Source organism: Lissotriton helveticus, chromosome 3_1, assembly GCF_964261635.1.
Source record: "Lissotriton helveticus chromosome 3_1, aLisHel1.1, whole genome shotgun sequence".
NCBI lineage: Eukaryota > Metazoa > Chordata > Amphibia > Caudata > Salamandridae > Lissotriton > Lissotriton helveticus.
Window position 1 is genome coordinate 490014516 of NC_136061.1, and position 13690 is coordinate 490028205.

At 44.3% G+C, this 13690-nt stretch overlaps 1 protein-coding gene across 6 annotated transcripts in view; it reads right to left on the reverse strand.

Annotated features, from left to right (window-relative positions):
• The window catches only part of OSGEPL1 (O-sialoglycoprotein endopeptidase like 1), a 429995-nt gene that overhangs the window by 134979 nt on the left and 281326 nt on the right, over window positions 1-13690 (reverse strand). For all 6 annotated transcript variants that reach the window (XR_013609033.1, XR_013609031.1, XR_013609032.1 and 3 more), the window contains one exon: window positions 3317-3521. Coding sequence is in view for 3 of the 6 variants with exons in the window: in XM_078683695.1 (XP_078539821.1) it covers window positions 3317-3521 (205 nt within the window). In the remaining 3 variants the exon portion in view is untranslated. The remainder of the gene's footprint in view (window positions 1-3316; window positions 3522-13690) is intronic.

Consider the following 13690-nt stretch of genomic DNA (forward strand, 5'->3'; position numbering starts at 1 on the left):
TACAGAAATTCAGATCACCTCACACTGCAATACCCTAACAACACTGTGATAAATTATCACCAGTGCAATACCATACGGCCACTGAACGGGTATCTACCATGAGGTACAACATTTTAGGGGTTTATTTAAAGCTTGGGAGGCTGTACTCTTAGCTCCAGGTCAGCAAAAGGATGTACTCCACTGTCCTGGTTGAGTACAGTCACCTTATTTAGAGAGGTGTGCCAGTCAGGCATTTCTTTGCTCTGCACCTTCTGCAAAGCCGCTCGCTGCCAAGGCAGCTTTGCTGAAGGCATTGATACTTTGCTGTGTGGGTGTCACGTTCAATGGGCCAGCAGAGCAAAGCAATTTATTTTTCAAAACAAACCTCCTGATAGGGAGTTTGTTCAAAAATATGAATGGTCCTGAAGCACTGAAGTTTTTCCTTAGCACGTCAGACCAATAATTCTATTTCTTGTTCAGGATCACTAGGCTTTGGTGGTTGTCCTGAACAGGAAAAAATTATACTAGAATGTCTGCCGTCAAAAAGGAGTATTGTCAGACGTTCATTAACCAATGCCAATGTCTGTTGGTAAAAGGTTTCCACTGGCAAACGCACAGTAGGAAACATGGCAGTTCCCCCAACTCTAGAGAGAGAGTGGGATTCACAAATTTGGAGGAGTATTCTCCTCCAAACTCTGAATCAGCCCTTAATTATTTTTTTCTTCAATTTCTTTTATTGAGTTTTTACATGTATTTCAATGGTTTCAATAATAAACATATGCATATATACTTTTCAAGAATAAACCATACATAAATCAATATCTGTCAGTTTAACATATTGGGCAATACTTAGCGTGGTGCATGTGAGATGTCTAGTTTATCAGCGTACTAATTCTGGGGGATGAACACTAAATAAGCCGTTACTTTGCTTTCTTAGAACTCAACTCACAACAATCTAGAAAACCATTTGGGAGTTTCTTTTCTTCAGTGTAGAGCTGCATGCTACACAGCATGGCACTTAGGGCAGGAATACAAAAAATGCATCTGCGCAATAGCCCCCATCAGGCCATTTGTGATCTTGCCGATGCACTCATGTATGTAGGGATTAATATAGAAGATTTAGCTCTGTAAATATTACTCAATTTACAGGTAATCAATGTATCAGTCTCTGAAGAAAAGGAGACTGACCAGGCCTTGCCAGGATTTAATAACATGACGTGTAGGTCACACAGAGGTCAGTTCCAAGCACAGAACTAAGTGACTGGCCTTGCTACCTGCCCCTTTATGTGAAACAGAATGCACTCTCTCCCGTAGCTGGGGCGCTGTTACTAGATGATGTTCCTTCATTTAAATGAGGTAGTCATCATTGTGCGTGTGCCTCCTTAGTGTGTATTTCCTCCCAGCTGTCATAGAAAGAAAATCCCATAATAAAGAAACAACTTGGACAGCAACAATAGGGAAGATGGGAGTAGGACCCTTTGATAAACCGACTGCATTAGCAAAATTAAGCTGTATACTTATACAAGAGTGTTATGAAACACAGTAGCTTGTACGTGGTGAACCTAAAAGGCAAAACAGCAAAATATTGCACAGTAGATACCTTTAACAAAGGGCCCTTATTTGTTTGTATTTTTAAGAAAGCTTACATGTGTGTATATCTGCTTTCCAAATATAAACAAAAACCTGTAGATCCAACATGTTATCACATCAAAGTAAAATAAATAAATGTGCAAGGGCAATTGCTGAATAGCACTGTGTCTTTATGATGTACTGGGGCATTAAATTAGCCGACTTCCGACTACAAGCTACATGTCACATTACATCTACAATCAAACACAAGCATTGGCAATGCCAATAGGTCTGGCTTCACAGGAACGGTGCATGGCAAAATGAAGAACTGCAAGTAGATTGCATGGGCACTGGTATGTATTTGGGCAGCAGCAAAAAACTGCAGCATAATATTGGTGCAGGTTAAATGGTCAGGTAACTTTTGCACTGTCAAACTTGACCTACAAATCCATATAGGTTAATCATTGCACTCTTCACATCTGTGCTGCCGCCAGTGGCAAATATCATAGATTATCTAGTTATCTAAGACACTTTAATACCTTTACAAAGTCAGGTGTGTGCCTCTGAAAGTTCAAGCTCAGCCAGCTGGATGAATAAAATGATCACAACTGTGTGGATGAAAAGCATTTAATTGAGGATGCATACAACCTCTACCCAATCAAAACTAAGGGCCTCATTATGACTTTTGCGGTCTTGGAGCAGGGCCACCACCCCGCTCCAAGACCCCCAAAGCCATAAGAAACCACCCGCCAATTTACGGATTTTTTTGTCTCTGGTGGGTGGTTCTTTGGCGGCCCCACTGCAGTGCCTATGAAAAAGGCATTTGCTGTGGATTTGGCGGTCCAAAATCATACTAAGGACCATATACTCCTGGCTCCGAACATGTGGGTGGAGCTAAGGCCCCTTTTAGTGATGCTCACATAATGGTCTGGCACCAGCTGTGCTGTCTATCTAGACCATAACAAGTATAATTTAATGCTCAATTGCAATATATATTAGGACTACAAATGGAAAAATGTAATTATCCACAAAATGCCATGTCATTGGTGGGCAGCCCATCCAGGCAATGGCAAACTATGAAAAACCACACATGAAAGCCAAAAGCTAAAGGGGATTAAATGGGCAGACTTTTTCTGTAAAAAACTATTAACATGAGGCATTCAATAAAATTAAAGCTGTTAGCAGCTAAACTTAGAAATTATGCTATAATTGTGAAAAATATGTTTATCTCACTCCGTCTTAGAAGGCTAAGTAGTCCTTTGATATTTTTTTTAACAATCACAGCACAAATACCTAGTATGCCAACAGTCACCAAAATGTGAAAATAAAGGAGAAATATACTGTCCGAAACCTTCACTAAAACACTTTCATGAACCCCTTTAACAGCAAACAAGCCCAACGATCACAAAATAGCTTATCTTGTGGTTCTTGGAGTGAAAGTTTCTTGCACACACGACAGTTTACACAAATCAATAGAAAAAGACAAGAGTCTCATCTTAACTATGAAATTAAAATATCCTGCCCATTAACATTGCTAATCTGCATCATTAATTGCTAAACAGCTAAGCAATGCAACGATTAAGACAATACACAGCTGCTTTCGATGGAACATCAAGACATGCCTCTTCCAGATGAAACAGGCATGATCTCCTCCTTCCCCCTAGGCCTGCCCTACTCAGCGCTTGCATACCCTCACGGTAGATAAGCCATGCGCTACAAATTCACACAACAAAACTTTCATCTATCATTTATGTCCATCATGAATTACCTTCTTCCTCCATCTTTTGGGCTATAATTCTATCTGCATGACTTCTTAGTCCAGCAAAGGAAAAGTTGCAGTCTGGGCTCCGAGCTAGGGGAAGAGTTAGTGTAAACTTCTGCCGTTCTCCCTGCTGAGCCAGGTGCTCAAGCGCTTGCCCTCCACTCATGGCTGAGCATTCTGCATGGTTTCTTAAGGAAAGATGCCTTGCAACCTGTAAAAACACCATGCAAAAAAAATCATGAATCATACTTAGTACACATTGTTTACACCAAAAACCTACCTTGGACTGTAATGTCATAATTAATGCAACATCAAAACAGCATCCATAAGCGACATGCTCTTTACAATAGACTATTAATACTTGTCAACAGGATCCATCCATATGTTTTCTCTTCATATATGACAAGTATATGATGTTTGTTAGAAAGTGTACCCCTCACTCATGTGTAGATTTTTTGATGTAATTATGCAGTTTATGAATTACATGTTTTTTCATTTATACGCATATTGTTCTACTCTCTGATATCTCAATTGAGGTTGATTTATTCATTCTGCATATCTCATTTAAAGTTATATGATAACCACATCCCTTAGACTGATGCTTATATTTATTCATTTGTGTATAATTTATTAAATAATCCGCTTGTTTGATGTAACACAACAGACAGTATTTATAGCCCAGTAGTACACCTTACATGTGGCACAAAGTGCAATCAGTAACATAGGTTCAGTTTATGCACCTGCTTTTATTGAGGGTATTATACACGCTTATTACACAACAGGCCTTTTACACACCTGAAGTAAGCAGGTACGGATTTACTGAATGTCTTTCATTAAACCTTAGGATCAGCATCAAAAGTCTTTGGATTTTTACATCTACAATTTTCTCGGAACGGGCACAAACATTTTAATAATAAAGCTTTTCTTTGGAAAATGAGTCTGGGATGATAAAGAAGCATGTGTTTCAATACTGACCCAATAATGTGCATGAAATGTGTCTGAAGTAATGCTATGAATATATATAGTAAGTTGAAAGAGAATATCAGCAGAAGTCAGTCAGTGAACACAGACACTATTATGCAACGGAGCATTCCCACTGAGTGTTGCAGCAAGTAGAACTTAACTTGGTGCTCGATGATTCACAGAAGAGCAGCACCAAGCAGAATCACTGATCTCTTCCAGCGCTCAGATTCATTAAGAGAAAAGATTCAAGCGCATACATTTTCGATTCACTTTTACTTACACTCTGCATAAACCTCTGTTAAGCATAACTCTTCATATTACACAGGGGCAATGAATTGTCTTGTGACAATTAGTGCACAACACATGCGTATGCTTTTTTGTATGCTTTGATAATGTGACACAGACCTTGACGTGTGGTAAAATAATCAATGTTTGTGGATTTAATGTATTTGAGTGTTTGTTCAGTTTAGTTCGGATTTTAGTTCTCTCTTTACTCTGGTTTTTACATGGCTTAATTTGTGCAGGTGCTTTCCGGTGCTTAACACCGGCACTTATTTCTTAGGGCCGCGTCTACACTCCATATTGGCTCTCTTAAGTTCACATGGGTCTTCCAGGTGAATGCCGTAAAATATTTAAAATTCGATGCTGTGTGGATGCATGCCTTATGAGGCACATTCTGCTACTCTGGGAGAAAACAGCTGAGCAGTGCCTGCCAATACTCCTGGCTATGATCCAAAATACATTATTTCCCCCTGCTGTTGTTTGTCAGGTCCATGTCCCTCCTGCATGAAAAGCTGCGCAGCCGAGGTCAGCCTGCTGTAAAAGGCACTTGCACCACTCTCTAACTTCCGCCCGCCCCCGCTTCTGCTTTCTGCCCCTACAGTGATCCTGACCTCGTCATTCTGATAGCAGAAAAAAGCGGGCATTTTGCTTTCTAGAGGGAGCATTTGAAAAGAAATATTACAGTGGCTCGCGGCATGCTCTCCAGTCCTGAACTCTGTCTGCCACGGTGCCAACGGACTGCCCTTACAAGCCCCGGGAGCAATCACTGTAAGAAGAGGGGCAAGTACAAGGTGCCGCAGCTTCTATATCAGGTTTGATGTTTCAAGGCTCGTCTGCAGCACTCTTTCCATCGCACAGGGCTGAGGGCTCCTGTGACTCGAGGATAGTGGATTTGAGGCTGAGCAGTTGGCTGCTTCTCTGGGTGGCTGAGGGGCTCCTGGGCTCTGTGTGTCACTGTCCCGGCCCCGCCACGCAGCACTCCACATTGCTGGCCGCTGCTCTTCCTGGCACGGGTGAGCCCCCAAGCTGAACATTCCCAAGGTACAGCTTCCCTACTCTACGGCCTGTGCTACGAAAATCAGCTTGAGCCGTTGAGGGATAACAGCAGCGTTAGAAGTGGGCGGGGACGGAAGGGCACGGCATGCCCCTACTTCTTAAAATTATGTTTGTCCGTTCCCCTACTTCTTACTTTTGAAAGAGCGTACCGGGGAGTGTAAAATTGCCATACTTTAAAAGTACATCTTTTTTTTCCCCGCATGAGTGGTGCAACGTGAATATTCAGAAGGCCTCTGCAGTGCGCCCAACCTCCTCCCCTTCCCCGCTGTGTCTAGGGGCCTGCAAAGTGAGACTGAAAGGGCCATCAGTGTAGCATGGTGCGAAAACGGCTACTCGGATGGCCTTGCGGCTGCTGTGAGCCCGTGATTCACACCTCACAACGCTGCCAGCCCCCACTGTGACCTGTGACAATGATTCTCTGGTGTTAAGCAGACTGACGGACGCCACCTGGGGGACTCTGTGACTTGCTATAAATCTGCTCTCCAGCCAGCCACTGAAAAGCTGACCCAGCCCCACCAGTCTCTCCTGGAAATTACTCTCTTCACTGTTTGCCAATTTGTCATAAAAGATCGCAGCATTCTGAAAGAAGCGATTATTTCAAGGCGGCTGTCAAAACTTCGCCTTTCTTTTTAATGTCTAGTGTGTTGCATCTTATGGTCCCCTTCTGTGGAGTGCCCGCATTACAATATGTAAGGTTGGTTCTTCTTTGAAAGCAGTGCTTCTACAAGCACAAGGATGTAAAGGCAAAAAACCTGATATTTCACAAATAACTGGGGTGTACAGAATTATGAGAAACTTTGTTTATTTCCATGTCTGTATTCCCCTGTGTGCAATTTCGGATACTTAATGTTGACCAAAACAAATGTATTCTGTCCAGTAGAGAGGGCAGTTTTAATAAAATTGTTTCTCTCCCTTTACACAAGATAATGCCATTTTGCATCACGATCTATGTGCATTGAAGCAGGATAAGGAATGGATAATTTAACCACAAAATGTGCCACAAAATGTGTGTTTATTCATACATGTTTCATGATTCGCTTCTATTCTTCCTGCATAATTCAGTGAACACTGACAGATAATTTGGTATTGTCTTCCAACATAGTTCTATTTACACTGCCTCTATGTTAAAGTTTGTGTCTGTAAATTTGCATTTCTCAGTTGAGTTTTCTAAATCTCTGAACCGATGTTGGTATAATCCTTCTTCACTTCTACCAGTGGCTGTGTATATCTTCTATGGCGTGTTTGTTTATTTGCAGACCCCAGCCCAAGTCTCTACAGACCATGCTATGCATCCCTTTTATATGTCATTTACAACTTCCATGGTTCACTCTAAAAGATGGCAGGATTTTCAGTCTGCATTATTTCAACAATGCTGTTAACAGATGACGCCTTTGAAATCCTATGGAATGGTGTCAGGGATTGTAGGGCATGACAGTCACAGGCCAAAGAGAGGGCTTGGTGGGCATGGTGGCACAGAGGATTGTGTATTAATTATAAATCGTGTGTGAATCACTCTGCGCTGCATGAATGATAAGGGAAGAGTGGTGTTGGGAATTTTATGGCAAGACCGGAGGCTCCTATTATGCTTTCTTATCTTGCATTTATTTCTATAGCAGCCAAGATAAGTGCAAGAACTACAGTTCCCAGAGGGCCAGGCAACAACTGGGCCATGGGAATGAGAAAAAACGAGAGTACAATAACCAATCAGCAGTCACCACATAGATAAGAGTACACACTGACTGCGCAGCTTCCTCTTTTCTTGCTGCTCGCAGTCAGATAAGTGTTCCCTTATCTATGCTCACAGTTTATATATTGATATTTAGCTATTGTTATTACTTTTACTATTCATTGCTGTTGTTTTATTATTATTCTGACTCGTTTCGCGCTATTGCGCTTCTGGGTTCACGCTAATTGCGCGTTTGGTTTCTTGTCCGGTTTCTGTTTACCGGCTCCGCTCCCCCCCCCCCTCCCGCCCTTTTCTTTGGTATCTCCCTGCTCCGCGGTCCTCGCCCTCCTCGTGCAGGTTCTTACCGCTTCTGGAGCGTTCTACCGGAGCTTCGTCGCCTCTGTCTACCGCATTTCAAAGCGGTTGCTTCTGTGAACTCCGGAGCTCTGCTGCCTTTTCCCGGTCTCCTCGCTCTGTGTCCTGGAGTCTTCCCGCCCTTGTACACGCCCCCTCTCTTTCCTCAAAGTATTAACCGTTACCTACCGCCTTTTCTTAACCATGGAAAATGAGAGTTCTTCAGAGGAGAATCCCTCTAATATGGATAATGGGTCTCTCAAAAGGGACCTTCACAGATTTATTAATAATTCTGTCGAACAGGCAGTTGAAGTCTCCATGAAAAGAATGTCAAAGAACATGGAGAACTCTATGGTCAGCATGTTGTCCAAGGTTTTGGCCCAATCTGCGGGGGATAGCAGAAAACGTAAGGTGGAACACTCTGCTTCTGTGCAAAAGCCTAAAAAGGGGTCAACATTGGTTAGCGAGTCTTACTCGCCTATGGACGAGGACGAAGTGCCTCCCAGGCGTCCTGCTACGGAGGGGTTTGTCAGTTCAGAGGGCAAAAGGAAGCAAAAATCCAAGCACACAGAGTCTCCTACTAAGAAATTAGTAATTTCCACCATCTTGGACACGGATGACGATATGCCTGATGCTGACGACTTGTGCGATATCTTTGACGTCTCAGACCCCCTCCCCCCCAAACTACCCAAAAGTGATTCCTTTAACTTTGATCCAGTATATGACTCGGAGGGTCTCCCTATGTTTGACCCGTCCTCCATCCGTCATCCCAATTCAACTGAATGGCTTCCCTCACATCACGTTGGTGAATACATTTCTGCCCGTCTTCGTCTCCCTCTAGAGGCGGCTGTGCGTTCCAGATTAAAGTCTGAGTGTCCCAAACCTGCCCTCCCTGATAAAATCACCCTTGTCCCTTCTATTGACCAACCTCTCCTTACCTTCTTTTCAAAATTTGGTAAAGACCCTCGACACGGGGTTGACAAGGCATGGTCCACATGCCAGGACAAACTACTGGACATTGTTGGTCCCTTGGCCCGTATCTTCGACATGGCAAAGTCTGTCCGTCTTGACGGTTCTGATCTTTCAGCCGATGACATTTCCATGTGGGTACAGCGTGCCTTCTGCCTCTTGGGCAATGCCAACGCAGCCATTACCCACGAAAGACGTAAGGGTCTTTTGATCAAATTGGACCCCAAGCTAGCCAACCTTGCTCCTATGGACCCCGGCTCTAAGGCAAATGGGGAGAATTTGGTTCGCGACATCAGCCGCTTTGTCTCCACCTTCGCCTCTCTTGACAAGGCTCAACAATCTATAAAAAAGACTTTCGCCCCTCGGGTTTTTGGACGGGCCGGACGAGGCAGGGGTCGCTTTTCCGGCCGTCCCTACAATCAAGGCTCCAAAGGTTCTTACGAAAACTCCCAAGAATACAAGCCGCAGTTCTATCCACAACGAGGACGTGGTTTCCGCGGCAGAGGGCGTAAAAGTTATCGCAACACCAACTCCAATCAACAAGGTAAGCCTTTCTTCTTTCCCTCCTGTAGGGGGTCGATTAAAACTGTTTCTTCCAAAATGGCATTCCATAAGTGCAGACCCGTGGGTCCTCAACACAGTTCAAGGCTATCTTATAGAGTTTTACTCTCCTCCTGTCCAGACCTCTTTCCCTCCTCCTCTAGTGTTCTCCTCACACATGGCAAACCTCATCTCTACCGAGATAAAGTCCTTATTACAGAAACAAGTCATTCAAATTTTTCCCTACGACTCTACAGGCTTTTTAAGCTCCATTTTTCTAGTCCAAAAGAAAAACAAGAAATTACGCACTGTCATAAACCTAAAATGGTTCAACCACTTTGTGGTGTATCGTCATTTCAAAATGGAGACGATCCTTCATCTGAGGGATACCCTTCGGCCAAACGATTGGATGGTTCGCTTGGATCTCCAAGATGCCTATCTTACAGTTCCTATCCACCAGTCTCACTGGAAGTTCCTTCAGTTCCAGTGGTCCGGAGTGACCTACTGTTTCACCTCTCTTCCCTTTGGTCTCTCCTCTGCACCATGGTGCTTCACAAAGCTTCTGAAGCCGGTGGTCGCTTTTCTTCGCTCTCTTGGTATCAGACTCATAATATACTTAGACAATATTCTAATCCTGAATTTAGACAAACAGGGTCTCCTTGCAGATCTCCAAACCACTCAGTGTCTTCTTCTGGACTTGGGTTTCCTTGTAAACCTCGAGAAATCTTCTCTGGTCCCCTCTCAGAACATGGACTTTCTGGGCTTCCTTGTGGACTCGGTAGCGGCGTCTTTACGCCTCCCCCTTTCAAAGATTTCCAAAATCAAGGCGGAGATTGCCTCTGTGCTCCATCTTTCTGTCATCTCCCTCAGATCTCTGGCCAGGATTGTCGGTCTTCTTTCCTCTTCCATTCAGGCAATATTTCCGGGCCCTCTGCACTATCGTGCCCTCCAACGCCTGAAGATCAGACACCTTCGCCAAGGTCTAGCTTATTCAGACGTCATCGCTCTAGACCTAGAGTCCCGCACAGAACTGCAATGGTGGATAGACCATTTAGATGCGTGGAACGGGCGCTCTATCTTCGCCACATCCCCAGATCTTGTATTAGAATCCGATGCCAGTCTATCGGGTTGGGGCGCCCGCTGTGGTCCAATCTCACCTGGAGGAGCATGGTCACAAGAGGAGTCCAGACTGCACATAAATTGTTTAGAGATGCTTGCTGGTTCCTTTGCGATCAAAAGTCTTTCCAAAGACAGGATCCGCTGTTCCATACTCTTACGCATGGACAATGTTTCTGTGGTTCGCTATATAAATCATCTCGGCGGAACCAAGTCCAAGCCTCTAGCAGACTTAGCGAAAAGTCTGTGGGAATATTGCCTTGCCCATCATCTCTCCTTGACAGCGGAATATCTTCCAGGCGACCTCAATTCAGTGGCGGATTGGCACTCGAGGTTCCTGCCCGACTCCAGCGACTGGAGGCTTTGTCCCTCCGTCTTCCATTCTCTTTCTCTTTTGTGGGGTCCCTTTTCTATCGATCTCTTTGCTTCTCGCCTCAATTCCCAGTTGCCCCAGTTTTTCAGTTGGCGTCCGGACCCCTTAGCTCTAGCCACGGATGCTTTCCTCCAGGATTGGTCTCGTCAACTCAATTATGCTTTTCCTCCTTTCCTAATGATCAACAGAGCGCTGGCGCAAGTCCGCCGTCAGGATACTTCTGTAGTTCTGATAGTCCCCTTCTGGCAAGCTCAAATCTGGTTCCCTGTTCTTCTGGAAATGGCGATGGATTTTCCTGTACTTCTGCCGTCCTTCGACGATCTTCTTCTCAACCCTCGAGGCGAGCGTCACAGTCTGATCTTGGACAACTCCCTCACTCTGTCGGCTTGGAAAGTTTCCGGCCTTCCCCTTCTAACGTCTTCATTTCACAAGAGGCTGCTCACTTTATCAGCCAGGCATGGGCTCCAGGCACTTCCAAAGCCTACAAATCCGCCTGGTCTCTTTGGGCAAGCTGGTGTCTGGAAAGGTCTCTCGATCCCTTTTCAGCCCCTCTAAGTTTTGTTATCAATGTCTTAGCTTCTCAGGCCAGCGCTGGGAAGGCCTATCGCACTGTCAACCTCTACCACTCTGCCATTTCCCTCAATCACGCCCAAATTGATGGGAAACCTGTAGGCGCTCATCCTCTGATTTGTCGCCTCCTCAAAGGTGTTCGATGCTCTAAACCACCGTTGGCTAAGTATACCTCTTTGTGGGATGTTTCTGTTGTACTTAAACTGTTTTTGAATTGGCCCTCTAATTCTGCTTTGTCTCTCAAAATGTTATCGGCCAAACTTACTATGTTACTTTGCTTGGTGTCTATCAAAAGGGTTTCTGATGTTAGAGCTTTGGATGTTTCTTCTCGCCAATTTTCCCCTACAGGTGTGCTGTTCCAGATTCGCAGACGCACGAAGACTAATTTAGACTCTGTTTTTTATCCCTATTTTCCCGATCAACCCCAACTTTGTGTGGGACAGTGTTTGAAAATGTATGAACAAAAGACCACTGATCTCAGAACGTCCTCTTGTTCTCAACTCCTCATTTCCTTTCGTAAACCCCACCTTCCTGTTTCCTACCCTACCCTCGCCAGGTGGGTTCGCTGGGTTATGTCCCTTGCCGGTATTGATGTCTCTGTTTTCGGAGCACATTCGGCGAGAGGAGCCATGGCTTCTAAGGCCTTTTGGGCTGGCTCCCGCTTAGAGGACATACTGAGATCAGCAGATTGGTCCAATGACAGTATTTTCCGCATGTTTTACTGTAAGCCTATTCATTCTGTTGCTTCTGATGTTATTGATTTGCTTTAAACAAGCATAATAGGAGCCTCCGGTCTTGCCATAAAATGTAGATTTTCCTAGTTATTATGACGGAAAGTCTTAATTTTATTAAAGACACGGAGGCGAGTATTATCCCGCCGCTACACTATTAACATGTGTTCTCCCTCCCAACAGCGAATCCGGCCTTACCGCCTGCCTCATCATAGAAGATCTTCCCTCCAGCGGCTCCGTTCATCTCCTGCTTGGATTTCCCCTCCGGTCCTTCCAGCTCCTTCTACGGATACTTTCGTTGGACTTTGGCTCTGGATTCCAGTGATTAAGGATTTCTGCTCCTGGACTTTGGCGTTCTTTCTGGTTATGGCTATTTTTCTTTTACTTTCAATTGTTATCTGACTGGCTCTCAGCGAAAAGAGGAAGCTGCGCAGTCAGTGTGTACTCTTATCTATGTGGTGACTGCTGATTGGTTATTGTACTCTCGTTTTTTCTCATTCCCATGGCCCAGTTGTTGCCTGGCTCTCTGGGAACTGTAGTTCTTGCACTTATCTTGGCTGCTATAGAAATAAATGCAAGATAAGAAAGCATAATACTCGCCTCCGTGTCTTTAATAAAATTAAGACTTTCCGTCATAATAACTAGGAAAATCTACATTGTGTGAGCATTATGACGCAGAGGGGTAATCAGGTTGAGCTGTGTAAGTAGTGCAAATGATGTGGGCAGAGTAAAAATAGGACACAAGTGAAAGGGGCATTTTGTGACGTCATTGGATGATGTCATTGTATGAGAAAATAGACTGATTTCATCGGTGTGGGTGGGGTGAGTAATGTGACTGGTGTGGATTGTGTCAGCTGTGTGGGTATGAGAAGAATTGTGACAATGATGAGCAATGGTGGTGGCAAGGTTATGTACTGTGGGGCCACCATGCCAGGGGACAGAATTAGAGTCAGGTGGCGATGGAAAACCCCCTGGGTTGAGTAGGAAGTGGTACATCCTGCCCCAGGGGGTTCACCATTTGGGGCAATCCTCAAACAGACTGACTTCTACCATACTATCCCAGTGACAGAAGAAATGTTGCCAGCACATTCTCCAGCAGAGAATTCTTCAGCAAAGGAATTACTACTAACTCCAAATATCAAGGGATTTTCATCATCACTCGGTTCTAAACCAAGCCCCTGAGTTTTATTTCCATTGCGAAAATGAGGCATCTGCCTGCTGTGTGCACAGTCATAATCTTACAGCACTGAAAGAACACGGATGCTGCATAATGCCATTGTTCTTTCACGGAGTACTTTGTTTATTCATTATTTTATTTGGGTATTTTGTTTGTGTCCCTTTAATGGGTGGCGGCTGCTTTAACCCTCTATTTTCCCCAGCCTAGTCTGCTTCTCTCCCCTTATATCTGAGCCTGTCCAGGGTGCAGCGTTCACTGCCCTGACCATCCCCTCTACTGGCTCTTAGTCTTTTTCCATGACCTCTCACCCTATGACCACTGCCCAATCAAACCTTTTCATTTGGCACGAGAAGTATAGCAGCACGTGTTTCTGAAAACATTTCGTTCAGCATCGTGTTACGGTAAAAGGTATTCTGTTAATATCAATCTATAGTATTTTATCTCACAGCGGAAGTAGTTGTACGTGTTTTCTGTAGCATGAGATTAGTTAAACGTCCAACAATGGAGTAAGGCTTCCTTTAGAGGCTAAAGGAAGCCTTACTCCATTGGTAGACGTTTATCTGATCTCATGCTACAGAAAACA